At 40.6% G+C, this 21,659-nt stretch overlaps 1 protein-coding gene across 1 annotated transcript; it reads right to left on the minus strand.

The window, feature by feature from the left end:
• Positions 1–219: 219 nt before the first annotated feature.
• LOC117453568 (Wilms tumor protein 1-interacting protein homolog) lies at positions 220–20,543 on the minus strand. The gene is made up of 3 exons (XM_071204659.1): positions 20,234–20,543; positions 19,584–19,776; positions 220–2,074 (listed from the first exon to the last, which is right to left on the minus strand). The coding sequence occupies exon 3, from the start codon at positions 1,366–1,368 to the stop codon at positions 550–552; it is 819 nt and encodes a 272-aa protein (XP_071060760.1). The 5' UTR covers positions 1,369–2,074; positions 19,584–19,776; positions 20,234–20,543; the 3' UTR covers positions 220–549.
• Positions 20,544–21,659: the final 1,116 nt, after the last annotated feature.

The raw sequence follows: 21,659 nt of genomic DNA on the forward strand, positions 1-21,659 counted from the left end.
ACAATAATCCACTTTAATGGTAATATACAATGCAATACAATCAAGTACAATCAATACAGTACAAATTACATACAGTTCTGTGGGATCCCACATTTACCTGATACTCACGTGAGCCAGCCAGCCAGCCAGCCAGCCAGCCAGCCAGCCAGCCAGCCAGCCAGCCAGCCAGCCAGCCAGCCAGCCAGCCAGCCAGCCAGCCAGCCAGCCAGCCAGCCAGCCAGCCAGCCAGCCAGAGGAGAAAGAGGCCGAACACAGCGGGGTTTCTGTCTATATCCCTCGCTGACCCAAGGAGGAGTTATCTGCGCCTCCCTTCCAGACCAGTGATTGGCTGCCCCAATTATCATCAACACCCCACATCAGGGATGACTGTATGTTAACTCCTGACCTTCCCCCTCTTCCTGTGTCCTCTAAAAACCACATGTTAGCAGGCCCAAAACCAGCCCAGTTTTCTACACAAATCATTTTCAATCTTCTTCACAGTTTGCATGAATACATACAAATATTTCCTTACAATTCCCTCTTTTGCACTCTTAAAAAAGAGAGTGCAATTTATACAAGGCACTTGCAAAAAACTGCATCCTTGTCTGCTGAGTCTCCATACGTTTTATTCTCAGTGTCCACAGTGAAGGGCACTCCGTCCAGGCTCTCGTTGCAGATGACGCAGCGGAAGCAACCGGGGCGGTAAGACTTCCCCAGGGCCTGCATGTCCATGATTAGATGTCCACCTGCGTTGCACGTGTCTGCCGACTGCTGGAACCCAGAGTACAGAAAGTCCTCTTCACAGAAAACCCTTCCTGCGTCATAGTAGAACGCCTTCCCTCTCAGCCTTCGACTACAGGCGCTGCAGGTGAAGCAGCTATCATGGTAGAGGCTGCCCATAGCTTGGCAGGCCTGGCTGGCTCCATACACCGTCTTGTTGCACTTAACACACACTCCTGTTTCAGCGGAGAGTGGAGTCCCCTGTGCCATCCTGGCTTGCCGTGTCTTTGTCCCCTCTGATCCGCTGACGGCGGCTTCCGAGTCGATGCTGAATAGATGTCCTCCCGATCTTCCTTCTCCGGTCCGATGATGATGCCTCCCGGGACGACTGCTGGATGGATGATGGATGTCCTCGAGGTCCTTCTCCTCCAATCCGCTGATGACAGCATCCGAGTCGACCTCCATGACGAGAGCCAGATCTGTCCTGATGTCGTCTAGGGTCCTCGCAGGTGTTTTCCCCCGCCGCACACTGGCTCCGCACAGTGGTACCAGTTGTCCCCCTTTCCTTGTAGGCGGACGGCATGGGATGTCCTCTGGGTCACTCGGTCGGGGCCGGAGAGCCTGGGGTTGACAGTCAGCCTCCTGCGTCTCGGGTCCCCCTTTTGGCATCCACAACCTGTGTGGAGAAATCTGATACAAATCCCTCAAGCCTACGCTCCGGGCTCTGGGGCCCTCGGCTGTTTGACCCACCAGTGCGTGGCAACTTGGAGCCTGTTGGTGGGGTGTCTTAAAACAACAGACGTCTGAGCACAGGTTTTCTAAATTAATTGTGCAGCTTCAGAATCTTAATACTTGGACTGTGCCCACTAAATAAGAACCACAACATCTTTAGGTAAACTAAATAACATATTTCAATAGCTCTGAATTTCTGACAAGCATCTGTATTTATTTAAATGAAATCCCTGAGATCCCATTAAAAGTCTAAAAATATGATTTGAACTGCTAATGTTTCTGGTAAAGAAACACACTAATCTTATGGATTCAAAAACAACCAAAATCACAATACTAACAAAGTGAATGGCTTCCTGGTGATACTGCTTCTACCCGTCAGTTCTTAGATATTATCCTACTAAAAAATGAATACAAAATTCCAACAAACTGTCATCAAATGTCTTTCTATTACAAATGTAGATGAAATGTATATCCCCATAATGACCTAAACAATAAAGTCTATGGCTCTTACTTCTTTACCAGGCTAGTTACATGATGTTGTCTGTTGAAACATTACTCACCGGTCAGTCTCTCCAGTATTCCATTCTGGACTTACATCTCTCTGGCAGCCCCTTGGCCACGGATTCTCTATCTGTGTTACCTGCTATAACTCAATCAATATTAGAGACATGTCAATATTCATCAAACAGTCTCTTATCCCCAAATATGGAGCAGGTCAATTCTAAAACTGTCAATCAATGGTCAGATTGAACAATGGAGTTGGGCAGCAGGTTCCTTTCAGTCCCTAAATGAAAAATGTACATTGTAAAGTTTACACTCCCCCTTTTTTACACATTCTCTCATGTGTAAACAAAAACCTGTATGGGAAGAAAACCTTCAGGTCATAATGGATTATAAGACAATACCAAACATTTTTCCCAGTAAACACTTGAGAGTGTTTCTCTCCATCATTCAGTCCTAAAAGAAACAGAATTCCAAATTTCATAGTTTGAGTTTCACATTCTTCAAACCGCCACCTCCTGTGGGAGTGAAACATCATGAAGGTTAGAAACGGTTTCCCCTTTTGTGCAATGTTAGGAAACCTCTCATTTCACACATTATTATCACACAAAAATAATGTGTTAGTCCAAAACATGCTTGATTAGTCATCGTTTTAAATCATGCAGTTGCACTGATCAGGTGCAGACATACACTCACTCACACTGTCAGGTTGTAAAGTCAGGTTTTGGTCAGGTTTGGTCAGGTACACCTCAGAGTCAGTCATTGACAGTGCCTTCCCAAGTTACCCTGTCTGTCAGTTGGTCTCCGTCTTTTTGGCCATGTGGCGTGCCCTGCAGAGATGTTCCAGCACAGGCCAGCATCCTCCGTCTATACAAATCTGTATATATGGAGCGCCATCATTTATTAATTCACAATTACAACTATAATGTTCAAGATATCTCCAACCCCTCCTTGCTGTTTCCCACATTCCCTGAAAAGTGTCTAGCCAAAAAAATGTCACTTCCTTATTGTACTATTACTATTACTGCAATTCATTTACACCTAATTAGTATTAAAATGACTAATAGATCTATTTCAGAAACATGTGTACTTCACTATCTTGTGTCAAAACATTACTAGGATCTGTAAAGATCTGCTATTTATTCCATAACTCATTCTATCAATTTATCTTCAATTCTGGTGCACTTAAAGAACAATGTTACCCTCTTTAACCGTGCGTGGAACTCTGGGTGTCTGAACATGAAACCAGTACCTCAAATTGAAATACTATATTTTGTTTCGAACCAGCTTTCCCTTCAACATGACCTATATAAATAAATATTTATCTGATCTTATAGAGCTGTTACTAAAACTCTCCCTTTGAACTGATCAATACTGCAACAAATTAAAACACTACCAAATTCACACACGAATAAAAAGTCCAGTGCATACTTCCTTCATGCCCCCCCCCTTTTTTTTTATCAGTGTGTATTAGACTGATTTTCCACTTCCCTTTAATAGTTCCCCTCTTTTCCGCTATTTTTATTTACCACTTGACTAATTTATGGTCCATTACGTCTTCTTATCTTCACTTATTTATCAAGTCAATTCAAGTTCTTTACAATACATTAGTAGATACCTTGTGGAGTCTTCACAATAACTAATCCCCTCTAGGATATGAAATCCATTCATCTTCAAGCAGATACTATGTCCTTATTTATGTTTTGTTCACGATAACAATGGTATAACAACCACATGTCATCAATTCTGGTCCACCTAAAAACCAATGTTAAACTCTTTAGCAGTGTGTGGAACCCTGGATGTCCGAACATGCAACCATTACTCCCTCCATTATCAAGGATTTAAAAACAGAAGTCATTTCATATTTCCTATGGTAATAACTATGCTACAATGGTGAAATCAATTATTTAGATTGGAATACTATATCTGGCTTGGCACCAGCTCTCCCTTTAACATTATCCATACAGATAAAGATTTGTCTTATAGAGTGGTTCCTAAAACTATCCCACTACTTTATTCACACGTGAATAAAAATGTCAAAGAATATCTTGTTAACCTGATGAAAAGATTGAAGAATATGGTTGTACTTTGTCATGTGGCCCCCTTTAACCCTCAGTGTGTTCTCATTTTACTCTAATAGTTTACTGCTACTTTTAATTTAATAAATCTTTCTGTCTTTACGTATTTATGCTTTAAATGTGCGTTTTGTGAATAAGTGTGTTTATGTGTAAACTCACTCATTCCCGTTTTCCTTTTCTCCTCCTCTGGTTTTCTCAAGCCGTGACCCCGGCCTCCTCACTTCTAATCGACCATGCCAACTCCTCTGATTCTGTGTTCTCTTCAGTCCATCAGCTGTAACTTCATCCGCTGTCAGCCATTGGCCCAGTTACCTCTGCATGCCCCATCTTGCACTGCTTTGCATATTATCCCCTCCTTTACAGTCTCTCTGCTGTTTTTATGGAGGGCAGATTCTGCTCTCATCTCCCACACTTTGCTCTTGTGCTCAGCTTGGAACTTCATGGTCCTGTCTGAGGGACTGATGAGCGTAGATTTCTGCCCGTCAGCATGCTGTCTGGTTCTGGATGCCACAGGTGGAGATAGTTCTGGCTGCAGTCTTGTTGTTGTCGTTTCAGCTCTGGTTCTCTGTCTGTTCGATGGAGAAGGAGGAGTTTCCTGTTGGGTTAGGTCTTTTGTCTGCTTGGAGGGTAGGGATCGTAGCCTTTTCTAACTCAGAGGGGGAGTCCAGGTCTCGGGACGCATTACCTATAAAAAATCTAGCACACTGAGGTTAAATAAATCCAACCCTTTCCACTCTGACTCTTTGTAATCATACTATCTGTCTTAATTGTTAAATGCCATCTAAACAACCTAATTGATGTCTACAAATGATATTACAAAAACTCACTCTAAAAATTGTTTCATCCATTGCTACATATGTACCCAACATAACTCTTTCAGGAAACCATTTTCTCCTATACATTGAAGTCATACATGTATCCAGCATCACATATTCCACACACTACGAAAGAACATCTACATATTTTCTCCAATATTTTAAGCTAGTTTCTATAGCAAGATTATCATGTGTGACATAATAATCAGATGTCTTGTTTGCTAACCAAGAATATTAAACTTTAAAATGTCTTTTGGCCAGTTGAAGTCCTGCTTACTTCATCCTTAAACTCTTCTTTAATTTGAAACCAAAAAAGGTCTTGGTTCTCCACCATGATCCTATCTCTATATCAAAGTCCAGACAAACTGATGATTTATCTTCAGAAACCATGAGGAATGACACTATTCTCCCTTACTTCAGTTCTAAATCAAATGAGCCAGACAGGAAACCCCCTTTAACCACTTGCTTATCCTATTATTTTTGATCAAAGTTGTGTTACAAGCAGGTTAGATCTGTAATGAATTAAAATCAATATTTAAAGACGCAATATAAGTTAAATATATTGTTAAGCTAATTACTGTTTTATTGTGAAGGCATCTCTGGCGAACAGCGGCCTTTGGCTTTTATTTTGAAAGGCCGTTCCGGAACAGCCGTGTTTCCTAGAAACACGGCAAGTTGACAATCGTTCTAATGCATTAACTATAGTCGTGAAAGAGACAAGGAGGGGGAAGGCGTGTGGAAGCAAGCAATGAACTGAAAATGCCACCAATCCTGTTTTAACGTGATGGCGAACATTGAAAACCGAAGCGGGCATAAGCACCTCTGCCATAACTGACAAGCGTTCAAAAACCTTTCTGCTTATCCCTTATGCTACAATTTTTTGTTTTATTCATAACCTAAAAATACAATTGTGATGAATAGCTTGCTTTTGTATCATTACATTTACCAACATAAAACAAGGTCTGTACTAATCAACAATGACAACCTACAGACAGCTCATTTAGTTAAATATACGCAATATATTGACTTCGCTTTTATTTATCTGACTTAATTAACGTGCTTCCCCCCCTTTCAGCCACTAGATGGCAGCAGCAGAGCACAAATGAGCTTCACTCTTCTGAGCGAATGTGTGATTATCACAGACAATCGGTCACACAGATTATTCAGGTAAAAATCACACAGATTTATTCCCCGTACAGTTTGTCCGGCTTGATAACGTGCTACATATGTCGTCACGCAGGACTCTCTGCCTACCTTGCGATCAACGTTATGTTTACGTCAGCCTTTCAAATTAATTTTTACAGACAAGGGAAACGGGAGCCGGTCTCGTCACAATGTAGGTGACGTTAGCGCTCTCTCCCAAGGATTTAACAGATAACAGTCCACTGACACTTTCGCTTATTCGGTCTCAGACTGCTATTTTACCCCCAGTTATAAACGGCGGATCGATCTGAAATATCGATCATCCAGGTTTTGCCGTGTGGGACTCACACCCACATCCCACGAACTGCACCGCTCCTACGCCACTTCAGGACTAAAATACCTGAGATCCACGCAAACTGCTCTAATTTTCGTCACGCAGGACTCTCTATACCTGGCGATCAACGTTCACGTGTTTTATATAACTTTCCTAACATGGTAAAAAATATGCATTGTATACTCCATTCAAACTTCAAAAACACTCTGAAACGCCTACAGACAATCCTACAGGGCCCTGCTATTGTCCGAGGCGTCTAAAAGTGCTTGTTCCCGACCCAGTGTGGTCCTCTGAATCCTTCCACAGCTCATGTTTATTCAGCGTCGAGTCACCATTTGTTAGGAGATGTAAATGTTAATTAGGCCGCATTTCCAAATCTCCTCGCGTCCCTACACAAGCCATTATCTTACAGGAAGGGAATCCAGATCATACAAGTAACCGTTTAACAATAATCCACTTTAATGGTAATATACAATGCAATACAATCAAGTACAATCAATACAGTACAAATTACATACAGTTCTGTGGGATCCCACATTTACCTGATACTCACGTGAGCCAGCCAGCCAGCCAGCCAGCCAGCCAGCCAGCCAGCCAGCCAGCCAGCCAGCCAGCCAGCCAGCCAGCCAGCCAGAGGAGAAAGAGGCCGAACACAGCGGGGTTTCTGTCTATATCCCTCGCTGAACGCATTACTAATGAAATGTGGGTAATATATTACCCGTTACAATGCTCAGTAACGCAGTTACAACACATTTTAACCCGAAATTAAATGGTGTTTTGTTTTTTAACAATGTACTAACATAGCGAGACATTCCGACACCAGAGACAAATTGTGCGGGTAGATTAGTAAACCTGGTGTTTACCCTTCAGGCTTCGCGTCGGGATCTTCGGGGCAGTTGAATGTTATTCACCCTCTATTCAAAAAAGAGAACGGAGCGAAAAATACTAACAACAAATTGTGTCAGCTGCGCGTGACCTGCTCCGCTGCGCATCATTTCCAAAGTGCTTCCACAGCAGTGACACACATCTGTGGATAATCATTTATACGAAAATGGTTAAAGCAACCATCACTAAACGCCAGCAACACTGATCTACTGCAGACTGCAGCAACAGGTCAGATGGGAACATCACGTTACCCTCTGTTGTGGACACTAGCTTACTCCCGCCTGACTCGCTGCCCTCAACCCCGGAGCAGCACTCTTCGTTGCCCGAAACTACGCCGCCTCTCTGCGGCCCGCGGGTGCCAGCCAGGATACCACGGCAAAACAGAGCCTGCCCAGGTAGATCTAAACAAGTACCCGCCTGTACAGTGGGGTTAGGTGGTCATTGTGCAGCTCGTGGTATACAAATAGACAAGGGCTAGAATATGTGAAAATAGTGCCATACTCTGCCATGCCTGTAGAAATGTTGGGTCAAAAATAATGCATACAATAGCACAGATGCCTTCACCACGAATGGCTACAAAAATATCTCATATCCCAAGCTTATCAACGAGCTGATGTTGCAGCTGAAATGTTCACACAAAGTCAACCTCACATGATGATGTGATACCAGTTTTCAAGCACAGTAAATATTCTCTTCCCAGAGTATATGATGGGACCAAGGTGATGTTTAGTAGGCTACATGGTTTTAATAATACTTTTGCTTTTCAATGTTTGCCATTTCAAACCATGAGCTGGTTCAAATAATATTTGCCTTGATTTACAATATGTTCTCATTTATTTTATCAGCACAGTTTTGAAGCTTTGGTGCTTTTCTTTGTCACAGTCCACTTTGGACTGTATGAGATATTTCAGGATTGCACTTTTAACTCACTTGAAATGTTCTCACTTGCTTGGTTTCAAAACATAACAAATGCCATAATCTGTTCATTGGGGACCATGAATGCTATTTCTCATTGCTGTTGCCGGCCACTATTGCTCATGTAAACCTACTACTGCTGCGCCCCCTGTAACCTCAGAGGCACCCTGAGTCATTTTGTTCTGGAACTGGGCCTGCACACGGCCATATACTAAACACACTACAGAGCCCATTCCGTGTCCTGTTAGTGTTTACTTCCTGTCTGCCTTCTTCTGGTGATTTATCTGACGTCCAGCGCTCCGTCTTTTAACCTCTTTTCCTTTCTCTTTCTTGATCCTCCTTAGCATCCTTCATTATAGTCCTTGACAGTGGTCTGTACTGTGTTAACAACGTGTCACATGTTAAGAAGTTACAATCAGAATCGAGTATTCAACTAACCCGTGTAATACAAGTTGTTAGTAGCCTTAAGGGCCTACACAGTTGTTATGCTATACCACATTGCCCTTCACTGGATGTATAATGAGCTGCACGAAACTACATTTTAGCATTTAAAATACCTAGCCATTCTTTTGCGGTTATTTTGGTGAAAGTAACTAGAAAAGTAACTAAAGTAGTGTAACTCATTACATTTAAGAGACAGTAATTTTGTAATGTAACTTATTACTTTCAAAAGAGAGTAATAAGTAATATGTAATATATTACATTTTGGAAGTAACTTGCCCAACACTGGTTATCTGCGCCTCCCTTCCAGACCAGTGATTGGCTGCCCCAATTATCATCAACACCCCACATCAGGGATGACTGTATGTTAACTCCTGACCTTCCCCCTCTTCCTGTGTCCTCTAAAAACCACATGTTAGCAGGCCCAAAACCAGCCCAGTTTTCTACACAAATCATTTTCAAGCTTCTTCACAGTTTGCATGAATACATACAAATATTTCCTTACAAGGTTCAGAGGCAAATGTTGCAAATATGGCAGTTGCCATCGATCATCTTAAGATAAGATATACTTTATTATTTATTTATTATTTTATTTATTTACTTTATTATTATTTGCGTTACATCAGCATGTGTAACAGTTGTAAATATGCAGTAGTGTTTATTTGTAAATCATTTAGTATAATCACACAAATTCTGTGTTTTATATTTAATAATTCTGTGTTCTTTATTTATTGATTGTTCAATACCTGACAAGGTCGGAGATGAAAAACTTGGGTCGCAGGTTCCTCAACAGAAGGACAAGTCATCTATCAATATGTGTGTATACCTCCACCATTAAACTGTCATATTCTGCACATTTCTTATACTATCTACATACATCTTATAAGAGTATAATACACAATGTATAATATCAGTTAAAATAAGTGCTTCAACATAGTTAACATTGCCGGAGGTTTACACACATATTGATAGATGTCTTGTAATGCACTGTTGAGGAACCTGCGACCCAAGTTTTTCATTCATTGCATAACTACACCGTAGTTGTGTATATGATATGTCAATAAACCTTAGAAAATCTTGAAATCTTGAAAGGGATGTGTAAAATAGTCATTATATACAGTCTTTAATTAACTATTAGAAGAGAATAACGAGTAATGAACATACTTTATAGGGATTCTATTAATATATAATAATAAAAATAATGAAATTCAAAAACATGATTTAACCACTAGGTGTCCCTTTATATCAGCTGTGCACCGTTATGGTGTAAATACAGCCTATCTACCAATTGGATCAAATATAAAAGTCAGCCGAATTAGTGTTGATACTGCAAGGAGACGTATTGTGTGAAAATAAATGTAAGATGTTGTTTAATTGCTGATATATTTATGATCCACGTCACGTTTTCGGTTTTGGCCGCAGGTCTTCCAGTTTGTCTAGAAGTCTTCTCATCAGGGCTTTATAAACTACGGCAGATATGTAATATTGAATGCAGCCGAACCGTGTATTACAATGCCGTTATGTGATGTCTTTCAAAGAGAAAAGCAAGCACACTCGGAATAAAGTATTATGTTATTTCAAAAAAATGTTTTCGGTCTGTTTCCGGTATTTGTTTATGACGGTGTGATGTGAGATGTGAGACTGGGTTGGAGAATTGCACAGGGGAAAATAACGTATCTATGCCACAATTTTAGATGCGGATTTTGTTAAACTAATACGTTTGCGCTGTGGACCAACACTATAAATTGACGGGGAAGCGGGTAACAATAAAGATAACACCATTAAACAGTTACACAACATAACAGAAATAATATCGATAGCAGCGTCCCTAGAAACCACCTTGGTAACAATGAAAACGTTGAATGGACACAATTTCCTGAAGTAATCTTCGTAATAACTAGCAAACTAAAGATCATGTGCATCCACTGCACACATCATCTGAAATAACAACTCATATTCCTCACATCAAATGACATCAAAACACATTTTAATGGCCAAACTAACCTTAAAATAGGCATTTTACACCGAGAATAAAACGAATGTCGGCCATGTTTTTTTTTCTGCAGGGAGAAATTGGAAGATCACGTGACATAGACGCCAGCCATTGGAATGAATGGTGAAAAAAAAATATGGATCTTACAATTTCAGAGGCGTTTTTGTAGAAATACTACGTGCCAAGTTGTGGACCAACGTAGTTATTATACGTTTTTTTGTGAGACTGGGTTGAGAATACTTCCGGGGGTGTACAATTATCCGTTATCCAATGGGAATGGACTCTCACATTGCTGCCGACATAAACAGATTCGGTGCTTCCCTAAGCGTCAAATACCGCCACCGATGGGAATACATTGCAATCAGTTGAAAGCTCTTTGCGTCTGTTTATGAAGCTGAAGGAGCCTCGGCGCATCACAAATGCCACGGGACCCTGACCAAGCGTCGCTCCTGGACGCTTAGGGAGTGAGAGTGTGTTGCACAAATTAACCTTGACTCGTTGAAAGGGACAAACAAGATCTATTGTTACAGTAGATTTCAAAGGCTGACCTCCCACATTGTTTAATTGTGACTGACAGGCAGGGTTACAAAGTACACTAAGCAGGACACTGTCAAACATAGAGCATCATGGGAAGGAAGCCACCCTGCTCCTCTTCACCCTGTTGTTCCTCGATTTCCAGCATGAATTGATTAGCTCCAGGAACAATTGAAGTTGCACACACACACACACACACACACACACACACACACACACACACACACACACACACACACACACACACACACACACACACACACACACACACACACACACACACACACACACACACACACACACACACACACACACACACACACACACACACACACACACACACACACACACACACACACACACACACACATACCATGTATACATCACTTCAGGGGACATTACATTGACTTACATGCATTTCCTGGAGACTTATCCTAACCTTAACCATAACCAACACATGCCTAACCCTAACCCTTACCCTTACCCTTACCCTAACCCTAATCCTAAACAAGTCTTCACCCTAAAATTAATGATTCCCCTCAAGGAGACCTCCAATTTGTCCCCATAAGGGAGGCGAGTCCCCACACGTGACTGTGTAAACAGATGTAGGTCCCCACAAGTATAGTAATGCTAGGCCACACACACACACACACACACACACACACACACACACACACACACACACACACACACACACACACACACACACACACACACACACACACCACACACACACACACACACACACACACACACACACACACACACACACACACACACACACACACACACACCACACACACACACACACACACACACACACACACACACACACACACATGTTTTTGTGAACTAAAAGGACACTTTGAACGTTTTTGTGAGGACAGTAGCTATACAACACACAAACATGTCACTGAAGTGTATTAAAGGGACAAACATGATTAAATGGAACATAACTTTACACACACAAGTGTTGGATTGTGCATTACAAGAACAAACCTTTTATAAACGGACAAAATGTATACAGCATAGGAATACCTGATTTGTGATGTAATATTTTAATAGACAATATAGTGCACCATAGATATATAGCTTAAAAGTATGTTAATGTGTTTTAGTTATTGCTTGCCTCCTGTTTGCAATCTGTTGTTTTAATGCAAAATGTAGAACCACATTCTAATACTCTCCAGAGGGGTACACTACAAGCAGGTCTTCCGAGACGAATTAAATCCATTTGCAAGTAAATGCTTATATTTGCAGCACTGCTAATTGCAATTAAATCATCGATACAAATAACCGATAACCATTTTATAGCAAAGTGACCGAACTGGTTTATCACTAATACAAAATGCTATTTGCCCTACAAGACTGCTCATCTACTGGAGCATTACCTTTTAAAAGCTGATACAAAAGGACACATTGCACCTTGCACAGTGAACAATGAGCTAAGTTTAATGATTATTTTCACATAACATTTTCTCACATGAAAATTGAGCTAAGACTAAATCTTTATTATTTGAAACATATAACTCTCCTTCCAGCATTACCTTGGTACGACAGAGGATTAGGGCCACACACAAAAGAAAAGATAGGAGAATAAAGTCATAATTACGAGATTAAAGTTGCTATGTTAGGAGAATAAAGATGAAATTATCCCGGGGGCTGAGGGGTCGTTGCAGCAGATCTTTAAGGAAGTTATATTGACAAATTAGAACTGGAACGGATCAATAACTCATAAACAAAACGTTGCTAAAACACAAACTAACTACCGTAATAAGGTAAACAACTATCTACAATCCAATTTCATCAAAACAACTTCACACCCGCCGCCCTCTGAGCTGGACACATCACACAGGTGTCTGTCTGCAGCTGGAGGAGAGAGGAGGGGTCAGGGACCGTCTACAAAGTGCAACACTGAAAAAAATACTGCAAATAAACTACTAAAACCACCTATTTTTGAGTTATTGAGTATAGTATCTTTATTCAGTGTTGCACTTTGTCGACGGTCCCTGACCCCTCCTCAACAGGACGCCTTGCCGTCTCCATCCCTGCAAATGTTAGTACAGGTCAATATAATTGGTCATGTGATGTGAACAGGTTGGTGCCAATTCAGATATGAGATCAATCAGTTAAACAATTCTACTATTTAACTGTACTTTAAGATGCCCACACAGACTGTGCGGCCATAATCTACTATTCTTATTTGGATTTTAATAATTTGATGTTTGTATATTTACATTAATTTACCCATATTTGTCTTTAGATGTGGGGCAGGATCCTCCTCTTCCGCCTCACTGTCTTCACTTTCCCCGATATCAGTCAAGTCTAAGTTATCTGTCAAAATAAAACTTTTAGCATCAAAGACGTTTAGCATTGCAAATGTTAAGTTACCATTTTTTAAAATTGTGATAAATCTGAAGCTTGATGAATGCTAAAGTTATAATGATGGATTTCTAAAGGTTGTCTATGTTATGATTCTGTTTAGTTGTATTTTTGTTGTGTGCATTTGTGTGCTATTTCCTGTCTCACCCCTCTCTTCTCTGTTTTCCTCTGCAGGGCTGGTGTGTGACAGGGAGTTGGCTGGCTCCTCCCATTAGCAGACGAGGCACACCTGTTTCCACTCACCTCTTTACCTGTAGATATAAAAGCCCGGTCCTCATGCCACTTCCCTGCCAGATAATTCCTCTGTGTTTCGACCCTCCGGTGTGTCTCGCTGCTCTCCTCGTTGTTTGGATTATTGTTTGGATTTTTGCCAGCCAACTTCCTGACTCCACTGCCGTATTTTTTGTTCTCTGCTTAAATAAAGCTTTTTGTTTATCGACCATCTCTCTCCAGTCTTTTGCTTTGGGGTCCAAAATCCTATAGGCCGTAACAGTCTATATATTACATTTTGCTTCACAGTGCTTGTAATCCTTTAAATAACTTTAAAATAGTAATACTTTCTATTTGAATCTCTTCCAGTGTTTTGCCTTGAAGATCTTTGAGGGACCCTTTCTCCATGGCGAGGAGGAGTTTCGATATTTTTGCCAGCTGGGTTGTTGCCTCTGGGAGCATGTAATACTGTCTGTGGACACGAATATCGTGTCCTAGGAAGTCAGCAACTTGGTCCAACTCATGGTTCTTGAGGTTCAAGACCTGGGACAAAGTTGCAACATGTTTGCGCAACTGTGTCGACCTCAGAAGTTCGGGGTTCTTGGCGCCACATTCATAAGCATATATCCTTAGACAGTCCTGTCCTCTGTAAGGAGTCAAACATTGAGGTCTTGCAAACAAGAAATAGTTGTCTTCTGGAATTCCACATTCTTTTCTTTTGCTTAAGAGTTGTTTTAAAGCATCAACCATGTCCGGTGATAGCAGAACAGCAACTTTGCGCCCTCTTTTTCCCCTAATTTCCACACGACTAAAATGCTTACAAAGTTTTTGTTCAAACTTTGAAAGGCCAACGGCGACATCCTTGTGTAAGGCAGTCGTGTCCCTCTCGAGAAAGCCTTTGACGTGCATTTTTGACACTTCTCCTCCACGTCTTCGGTTGAAGAGTATTATCTTTGCCAGAGTTGCTTTGCAAAGTTTAGCATAGATATGTGGTGATGGCGTCTTTTCTAACTCCTCATATGCTAAACTTGCGGTTTTCTCCAGATGTTGGTGGAGAAGTTGGACGTCTGCTGTAAAAGGCAGAGTAGATGGCTTGTTGAAGCGCGCCTCATTTAAGGTTGTCAAAGCTGTGTGTGAGACAAGTTCAGACCACTTTGAGGTGTTTGAAAAGTCTGGATGGACTTTATAAGCTCACTGTCTTCTGCCATCAGAGCTCTGCAGTGTATGATGTCACATATCTTTCGCAATGAGTGGCCCAACTTAAGTGCTAGGCTTGGAGTTTGGCAGAAGTGCTTTTCTTCCTTAAATCCAGACACTCTTTTGACAGCACAGATGACCACATGGAAGTTGGCAGGTCTTACAGCATCCTCAAGAGTTTGTATGGAAAATTCTTTGCGCAGTGTGAGAAGAAGTCTTCCAACTTCTCTGAGTTTCTGTCGAATATAATCATATTTGGTGGGATCCTGTCCATGTTTTTTGAAGAATGACTGGGCCAGTTGAAGAATGCAGAAGTCGCTGCGGACAGCAGCAGAAATGTCATCAGATTTCATCGCAGTTAACATCTTCCAAACACCTGGTGCATTGGCTTCCGCAGGCTTTAAAGAACATATCCGTACATGGCGCCACAGATCTCTCCGAAGATACAAAGCCTGGCGATACATGCAGTGCACATAGTCTTTTGAATCATACTCTTTCTTTGATTTGCGTCTAAGTTTCAGCAATCCGGACCCACTTGTTAAAACCTCTTTATTGTGTTCATAGTTCCCCTTGTTCCGTAGTTTGTTGAGCATTTTCTTACGTTCTTTTGAGTCCTTTGGGAGTGCTAAAGCTTGAGCAACATCCACACTTGTCTTCTCATGGGTTTTCAAGTGACGTGTACATTTTGACTGTGGTTTTCCACAAATGTAGCAAAACGTTTTGTGGCTTACTGAAGAGGGTTTGTTTGAAGAAAGTAAGCACTGATCTTCAGAAGCTTCGGTTCGTTCCCTAACAGATGTTACGGTAGCATTGTCTTTAGCCTGAACTCCTAATACGTGTGCTTGTTTGGCTTCCCTACAAGTCTTTTCAAGATGCGCTGTGCTGACGGCATCGTTAGGTAAGGATTTTTCCTCTTCTTCCATGAAACCTCCTAGAATGTGGCTTTTTTCTGTCTTCTTCGATGCAGACTCACTGCACGACGCTTCAACATATTGTATTTCAGAGTGTAATTTAGTTACTTTTTTTTGGAGGCTCTATTAACAATTCCAATGAACTATCCAAATAACTGTCTGGATAAGAATCTGGTACATATTCCTCCTCTGATAATGTAGCTTCAACTGAAGTTGGTTCTTTGAAATCCTGATAAAAAAAGGGAGTATTACTACCATGAGCCTTTAAGTGCACAACTTTAAGATTAATTCAGAGAACCAACTCACAAATTGCTGTGTTTTCAGGTTCATCTTCGAGTCTTGATCATAGCAGGATTTGTGCCAGAAGCAGGAGCAAACTAAACAGAGCATTAGAAAGTCATTACTATTGAGTTTCAAAAATATTGTACAAGTGAAGTAAGCATTTGACTTACTGACTCACTCTTTTTACTCTCAGAGGCAGATTTAATCACCACAAAGAAGTTGTTGCCGTCTACACATATAGTATTTTGTAATGTAGCATTTATGTAGTTTTTTCCTTGACTTTTTTACCATCAGTGTGAGAATAAAATAGAAATCAATTCCACATTTTCAAAAAGCAGGTCAAATTTAGATGATAAACTTCCATTGACAAAAACAACATTCGGACAGAAAAAAGCCATTATAATAAAGTTTATGGTTGAGCATTCATGGACACCATTTCTTTATCAAAACAAAATACTCACTTTTACATTCCACACCAATCCACTTCAAGGGGGCACAGGGTCCACGACAGAGATGTTCACAAGTCTTTTTTTGCAAGTCCAAGTCAAGTCTCAAGTCTTTGGTCACGAGTCCAAGTCAAGTCTCAAGTCTTTGTGGGGTGAGACTTGATCAAGTCTCAAGTCTTTGGTCACGAGTCCAAGTCAAGTCTCAAGTCTTTGTGGGGTGAGACTTGATCAAGTCTCAAGTCTTTGGTCACGAGTCCAAGTCAAGTCTCAAGTCTCTAAAAAAATAAAAGTCTCATGTCTCTTCTGGTTGTATACTGCACAGCTATATCTAAGAAATTCAAAGCATGTACTGTATTATTATCACTCCTATATCTATTAGCATACAGTATCAGTACTGACTAGTTGTTTGTTATATGATCACTTTAAACAGGCTATTGCAATGCAATATGAGGAAAAAGATCACACTTTAGCTAAATGCAAACAACTTATAAGCAAAACACTTCAGAATCAGAAATACGTCAAATACGTCTTTGTATCAACCGTATTGTTTAATTACACTGGATCTCTAATGACATCTTTTAAGTCTACTATTAATAAACATATTCCTCTATCCTCTCACTCAAACCCAGTGTCATGGTAACCTGATAAACCTGTAACATTAACGTTACGTGGTCAACAATAAACCTGTAACCTGCCTATAAACCGACAGATGTATTTATGTATGTAACTATGTATTTTTCTACGTTTAACGTTAGCCAGTAGATGGTGGCAGCGGAACGTAATGATTAACGTCACCGACCTTTTTTTATGCCATGTCAAGAGTTGGATGTCAACGCCACTCAACGCAAACAAGTGTGACAAGCAAACATTCACTCATCTTTTCAAATATTCAGTTACAAAACTAGTAGCAAGCTAAGTTAACATTACACAGCTGATGCTGAGCTAAACATGTTTGCTAACCGTCCATATGCGTTAATGTGACTGACCTCTCCGGGTGAGTTTTCAAGTGCCTGATGAAATTCGACGTTGTTGCGCTAGCATCCTTGATTTTGATATTGCAGACTTTGCAGTGTGCGCTCCTTTTGTTGGTGCCGCCGGCGTTTTGTTCAAAGTGTTTGTAGTTGAACCTAATTACAAGCGGTACAGCCGCAGGTGTGCCGCCGGTGGCATTGTGTTACTACGAGGTAGTAACAGAGGCGCGCACGTCTGCGTAATGAGCCCGGCTAAAATAACTGGATGGCCTACCTGCCTGTCAGCCTTCCATCTGGGCACAAACTGATCTCGTGCCCTCATTGGTCATGTGCGCGTTCGTGTGTGTTGGAGGAGGCGGGCTCTATAAGGAAGTAGCAGCCTCTAGCAGATTATCTCCGGTTGTGTATTTTCAAATTCTAGCGATCTCGAGCCGGTTTCTCTCAAATTTACCTACCCCACCTTTAATACGCCAAAAATAGAAAACACAATGATTGTTCACGAGTCCCAACACACGAGTCCAAGTCGAGTCTGAAGTCTTTTGGTCACGAGTCCAAGTCAAGTCTGAAGTCTCTGTGTGTGCGACTTAAGTGCGACTCGAGTCCGAGTCGCAGACTCGAGTCCCCATCTCTGGTCCACGACACCTGGCACATTTGTCCAAGCTTGGTACAACTGAGGAGACCAACTCATGTTTACAGTTCTGTGGACAAAAGACATTGATTATGAAATAACAATAAAAAATACTTTACTCTTGCAATTTAAAACATTGTCTCCGACTTAATTTTAGTCTTAAATGGGTTGATAGGTAAGCTAGTGCAGATGCATAGCCATTTCAAAGCAGGACTATTGTTGAATATTGAATTGTGGTGGACTGGTGATCCGGCTATTTCAAGACCCACACTTGTATTTTATCATCCAATCATTTAAGTCTGGGTAGCACGGGGTTGGTAGGTAGTAACGTGATGAGGAGGCTGCATGTGTTGCATTTGCTCAAGTAGCACTGCACCGCACTGAACAGCCTGGCATTTCTTTTCACATGAAATGCCTTTATTATCAACCCATTGGAACGGCTATTTTTAGAAAAATCCCTTTTGTCCGCCCTAGACATGCGTTCTGACCTCAAAAGCATGTTCTCACAGTCAAAGTGACTAGAGAAATCATCACTGTTGCAATTAAAATACTAAATGTACTGTAACTTCAATTAAAATATTATTGTCCCCATGTAAATATATCTTAAATAAGCGTCTTGTACATAGCTAACATTTAACATAATCACAAAAATAACCAACAGCTCCTCGGTTTCTTTTTCGTGGTCAGAAACGTCAAATACAACATTAAAAAAAGGACTTCATTTTCTTTCTCCCCTTTGTAAAAACAACATATTTATCTGATAAATGAACTTCAACACAACATTAATACAAACATGTACTTGTTCCACACAAGAGAGGGAATTACTCCAAGTGTTTGAACATATTATCTATAAGCAAGTGTGTTAACTAATCAACGGCATCTCTCTCCGTCTTTACTCGCAGCACTACGCCTTTGCAGTAGAGCAGCGGTTACTTATTAAATACTTCCATATCATTCATAAAATAAAATGATAAATATAAAAGTTTGTGCCATCCAGTTCAGCAAATTTGGCACTCCCCAAATGTAATAAAATACTGATAATCCCGCCCAGATTCATTAATTGTTTATTATAAAGGAGACAAGACAAATCTGCCATGGACCATGTTGAACCCATAGTGGGACTCAGATGTCATGGCAGCATCTTCATACTGAGTCTCTGCCTCAGTGGAAATCTTGTGGATGAAGAAGGACCAAGTTTAATCACTAGACATCCAGAGTAGTACACAAATGCTTTACTGGCTCTTGTTGTGAGTTAACAACACAATATCCACCTCATAGTTCAATAACAGGTAATCAAGTCAATGGCCATAATTTAAAATCATCTTTTGTATTAATAGCATTTTGTATAGAACTGTTGAACTTTCTGACATTTCAATTTTCCATGTGACTAACATATTGGATATGGCAGAGCTAAGTTTGTTGTGAAAATAGTGTTAAATGATAGATTTACATAGCAGTGTTGAAACAAGACACCATTCATAAATACCTTGCATCTCCATGGCCAATCAGAATCACTGTAGTCATAAGCTATCTCTTCTCCGGGACTGATGTCTTTGAGTGCAAAAAGACAAAGATGGGGCTTTCCATCCACTTTGATCAATTTCATTTTGCAGTTCGGGTTCACATGGTCATCGTTGACAAGTCTCCCTAGGGAGTTGTCCTCTTTGGCAGCATCAACACTGATTGGGCAAGGACACAATTCTGATTACAAACTAACATTATTACAACCACAGCAAACTAGCATTAGATAAAATACATATAGACAAAAAAGGCTCAAAATGTACACTGTATGCCCAACTTAACATCAAGATAGCAGCGTTTGTATGTCTGGGTAACTACTGTTTAGAGTATGAGGTGAGGTCCCGATTAATTTATTCCGGTAAATTACTCTGACCTCACTAATTGACCCGACCGAAGTTACTGAGTCTATGTAAGTTTACTGCTTGGCTCAGATCCACCAAACGTCAGCAAGATCTCACCTCTATTAACTCCCCGAAGAACCAGGTTCAATTAACTGCTGTTTCAATTCAGACAACTCTTTTTAATCTGTTTAAGCGATCCCGAAGGATTTTGGTATCAGTAAATGGGGTGTGTTCCTACCTAAACATGTGTGTGTGTGGCAGGGTGCAATCTTACCTTTGAAGCAGGAGAGGAGAGCACAGGTGTCCTTTAAGTTGTCCCAGTCCAAAAGGTGGGATCAGTTTATTTGAAGAAAAATAGGTCCAAACTAATACAGAGTCTTTACCTTTTAATACATTATAATCATACAAAACATATCAAAATGGGGTTATATATTTTTTATCTAAAACCTTAATTCATATTCATTCAAAAGCCCAAATCATGTATTCCAGATCGTTCTATTAACTTTCCAGCATAAAATCTTACCGAGAGCCGTCTAACCCAGCTCTGAAAGACAGAGCCTACCGGGAGAGAGTATACCAGGGGTTCCCCCCCCTCTCCCCAACGAAAACCAAAAAAGCCAGTCTTTTTATGCTCAAAAAACTGGATAGAAAACCCACAAACACCTCCTCTATACCCAACCAACATATTCTATTGGCTCTGGCATAAGACACACCTTCCCAAGTTTGTGTAAAACAAAACATGACTAGACATATTCTATGACTATGACATAACCACCCTTTTGAGGCCTCAAATGTGTTTCTGCTTAAGTCCGGAGCCCCCCTCCCTGCTGTGAGAGGAGAGGAAAGAACCTGCCTACTCTCTTATCAGAGATTAGGGCATAAATCATTGTTAGGCCTTACACTCAACTAAACAAACCACTTTGTTTTGTTTATGCTGTAAATATAGAAAAACCTAAAATATGAAGCATTTTCATTGTGGGTTATACAAGAATATAATTGATTATATTTAATTATAACTAACTTTCGTTTTAAGTATTCAACATACTATGAAGCTCTCAACACTACACATTTAGAAATAACATTACAATATTTACTTACCATAACTCTTGTCCATTTAAACGAAAGTCAAACATGAAAACCTTAAGTGCATTATGGTATACTTTTTGCCGGTTTTCACGTTCAGATTTAGTTATGACTTCCCCTCTATGTTAAATTAGGAAGTCTCCGTTTTGAAAGGGTCGGCAGCTGAACACTCCTCGACCTAACAAAGATCAGAGGATGGGTCAGGAGAAGTGATGAGGTTAAACAACAATACAAATGTGTCATGCTAATGACAAGAATAGTAAGCAAATCCTTTTGTCACTCACCTTTGAAGGAATTAATGAACTTCACATCAAATCCATCCTTGTCTTTGCACAAGGATGAAAAATGTGCAGCCTCTTCTCTAGGTTTAACCTTTGCTCTCCGGAGTGTTGCTGATGCCATATCCAGCAAAGGGTTCATTTTCACTGTTGGTGAGAAAACAGACCCTTTGATTATCAGCTTGAAAAGTGCAGACAAACGTAAGACATGGAAAGCTGTGATTATAAGACGGCAATAACATAGGTAACAATCAGCAATCACGCTAAATATCTGAGATATTTCATCAAATTAATCAGAGCATAGTTCACTGTTTATGCAGCAACGGGCTAACAGCTATG

This window comes from Pseudochaenichthys georgianus, chromosome 10 (genome assembly GCF_902827115.2).
Source record: "Pseudochaenichthys georgianus chromosome 10, fPseGeo1.2, whole genome shotgun sequence".
In the NCBI taxonomy this organism is placed as follows: domain Eukaryota; kingdom Metazoa; phylum Chordata; class Actinopteri; order Perciformes; family Channichthyidae; genus Pseudochaenichthys; species Pseudochaenichthys georgianus.

Coding starts and splice junctions, on each gene's coding strand:
- LOC117453568 (XM_071204659.1), bottom strand. CDS start 1,368: ATGCCAAAAGGGGGACCCGAGACGCAGGAGGCTGACTGTCAACCCCAG.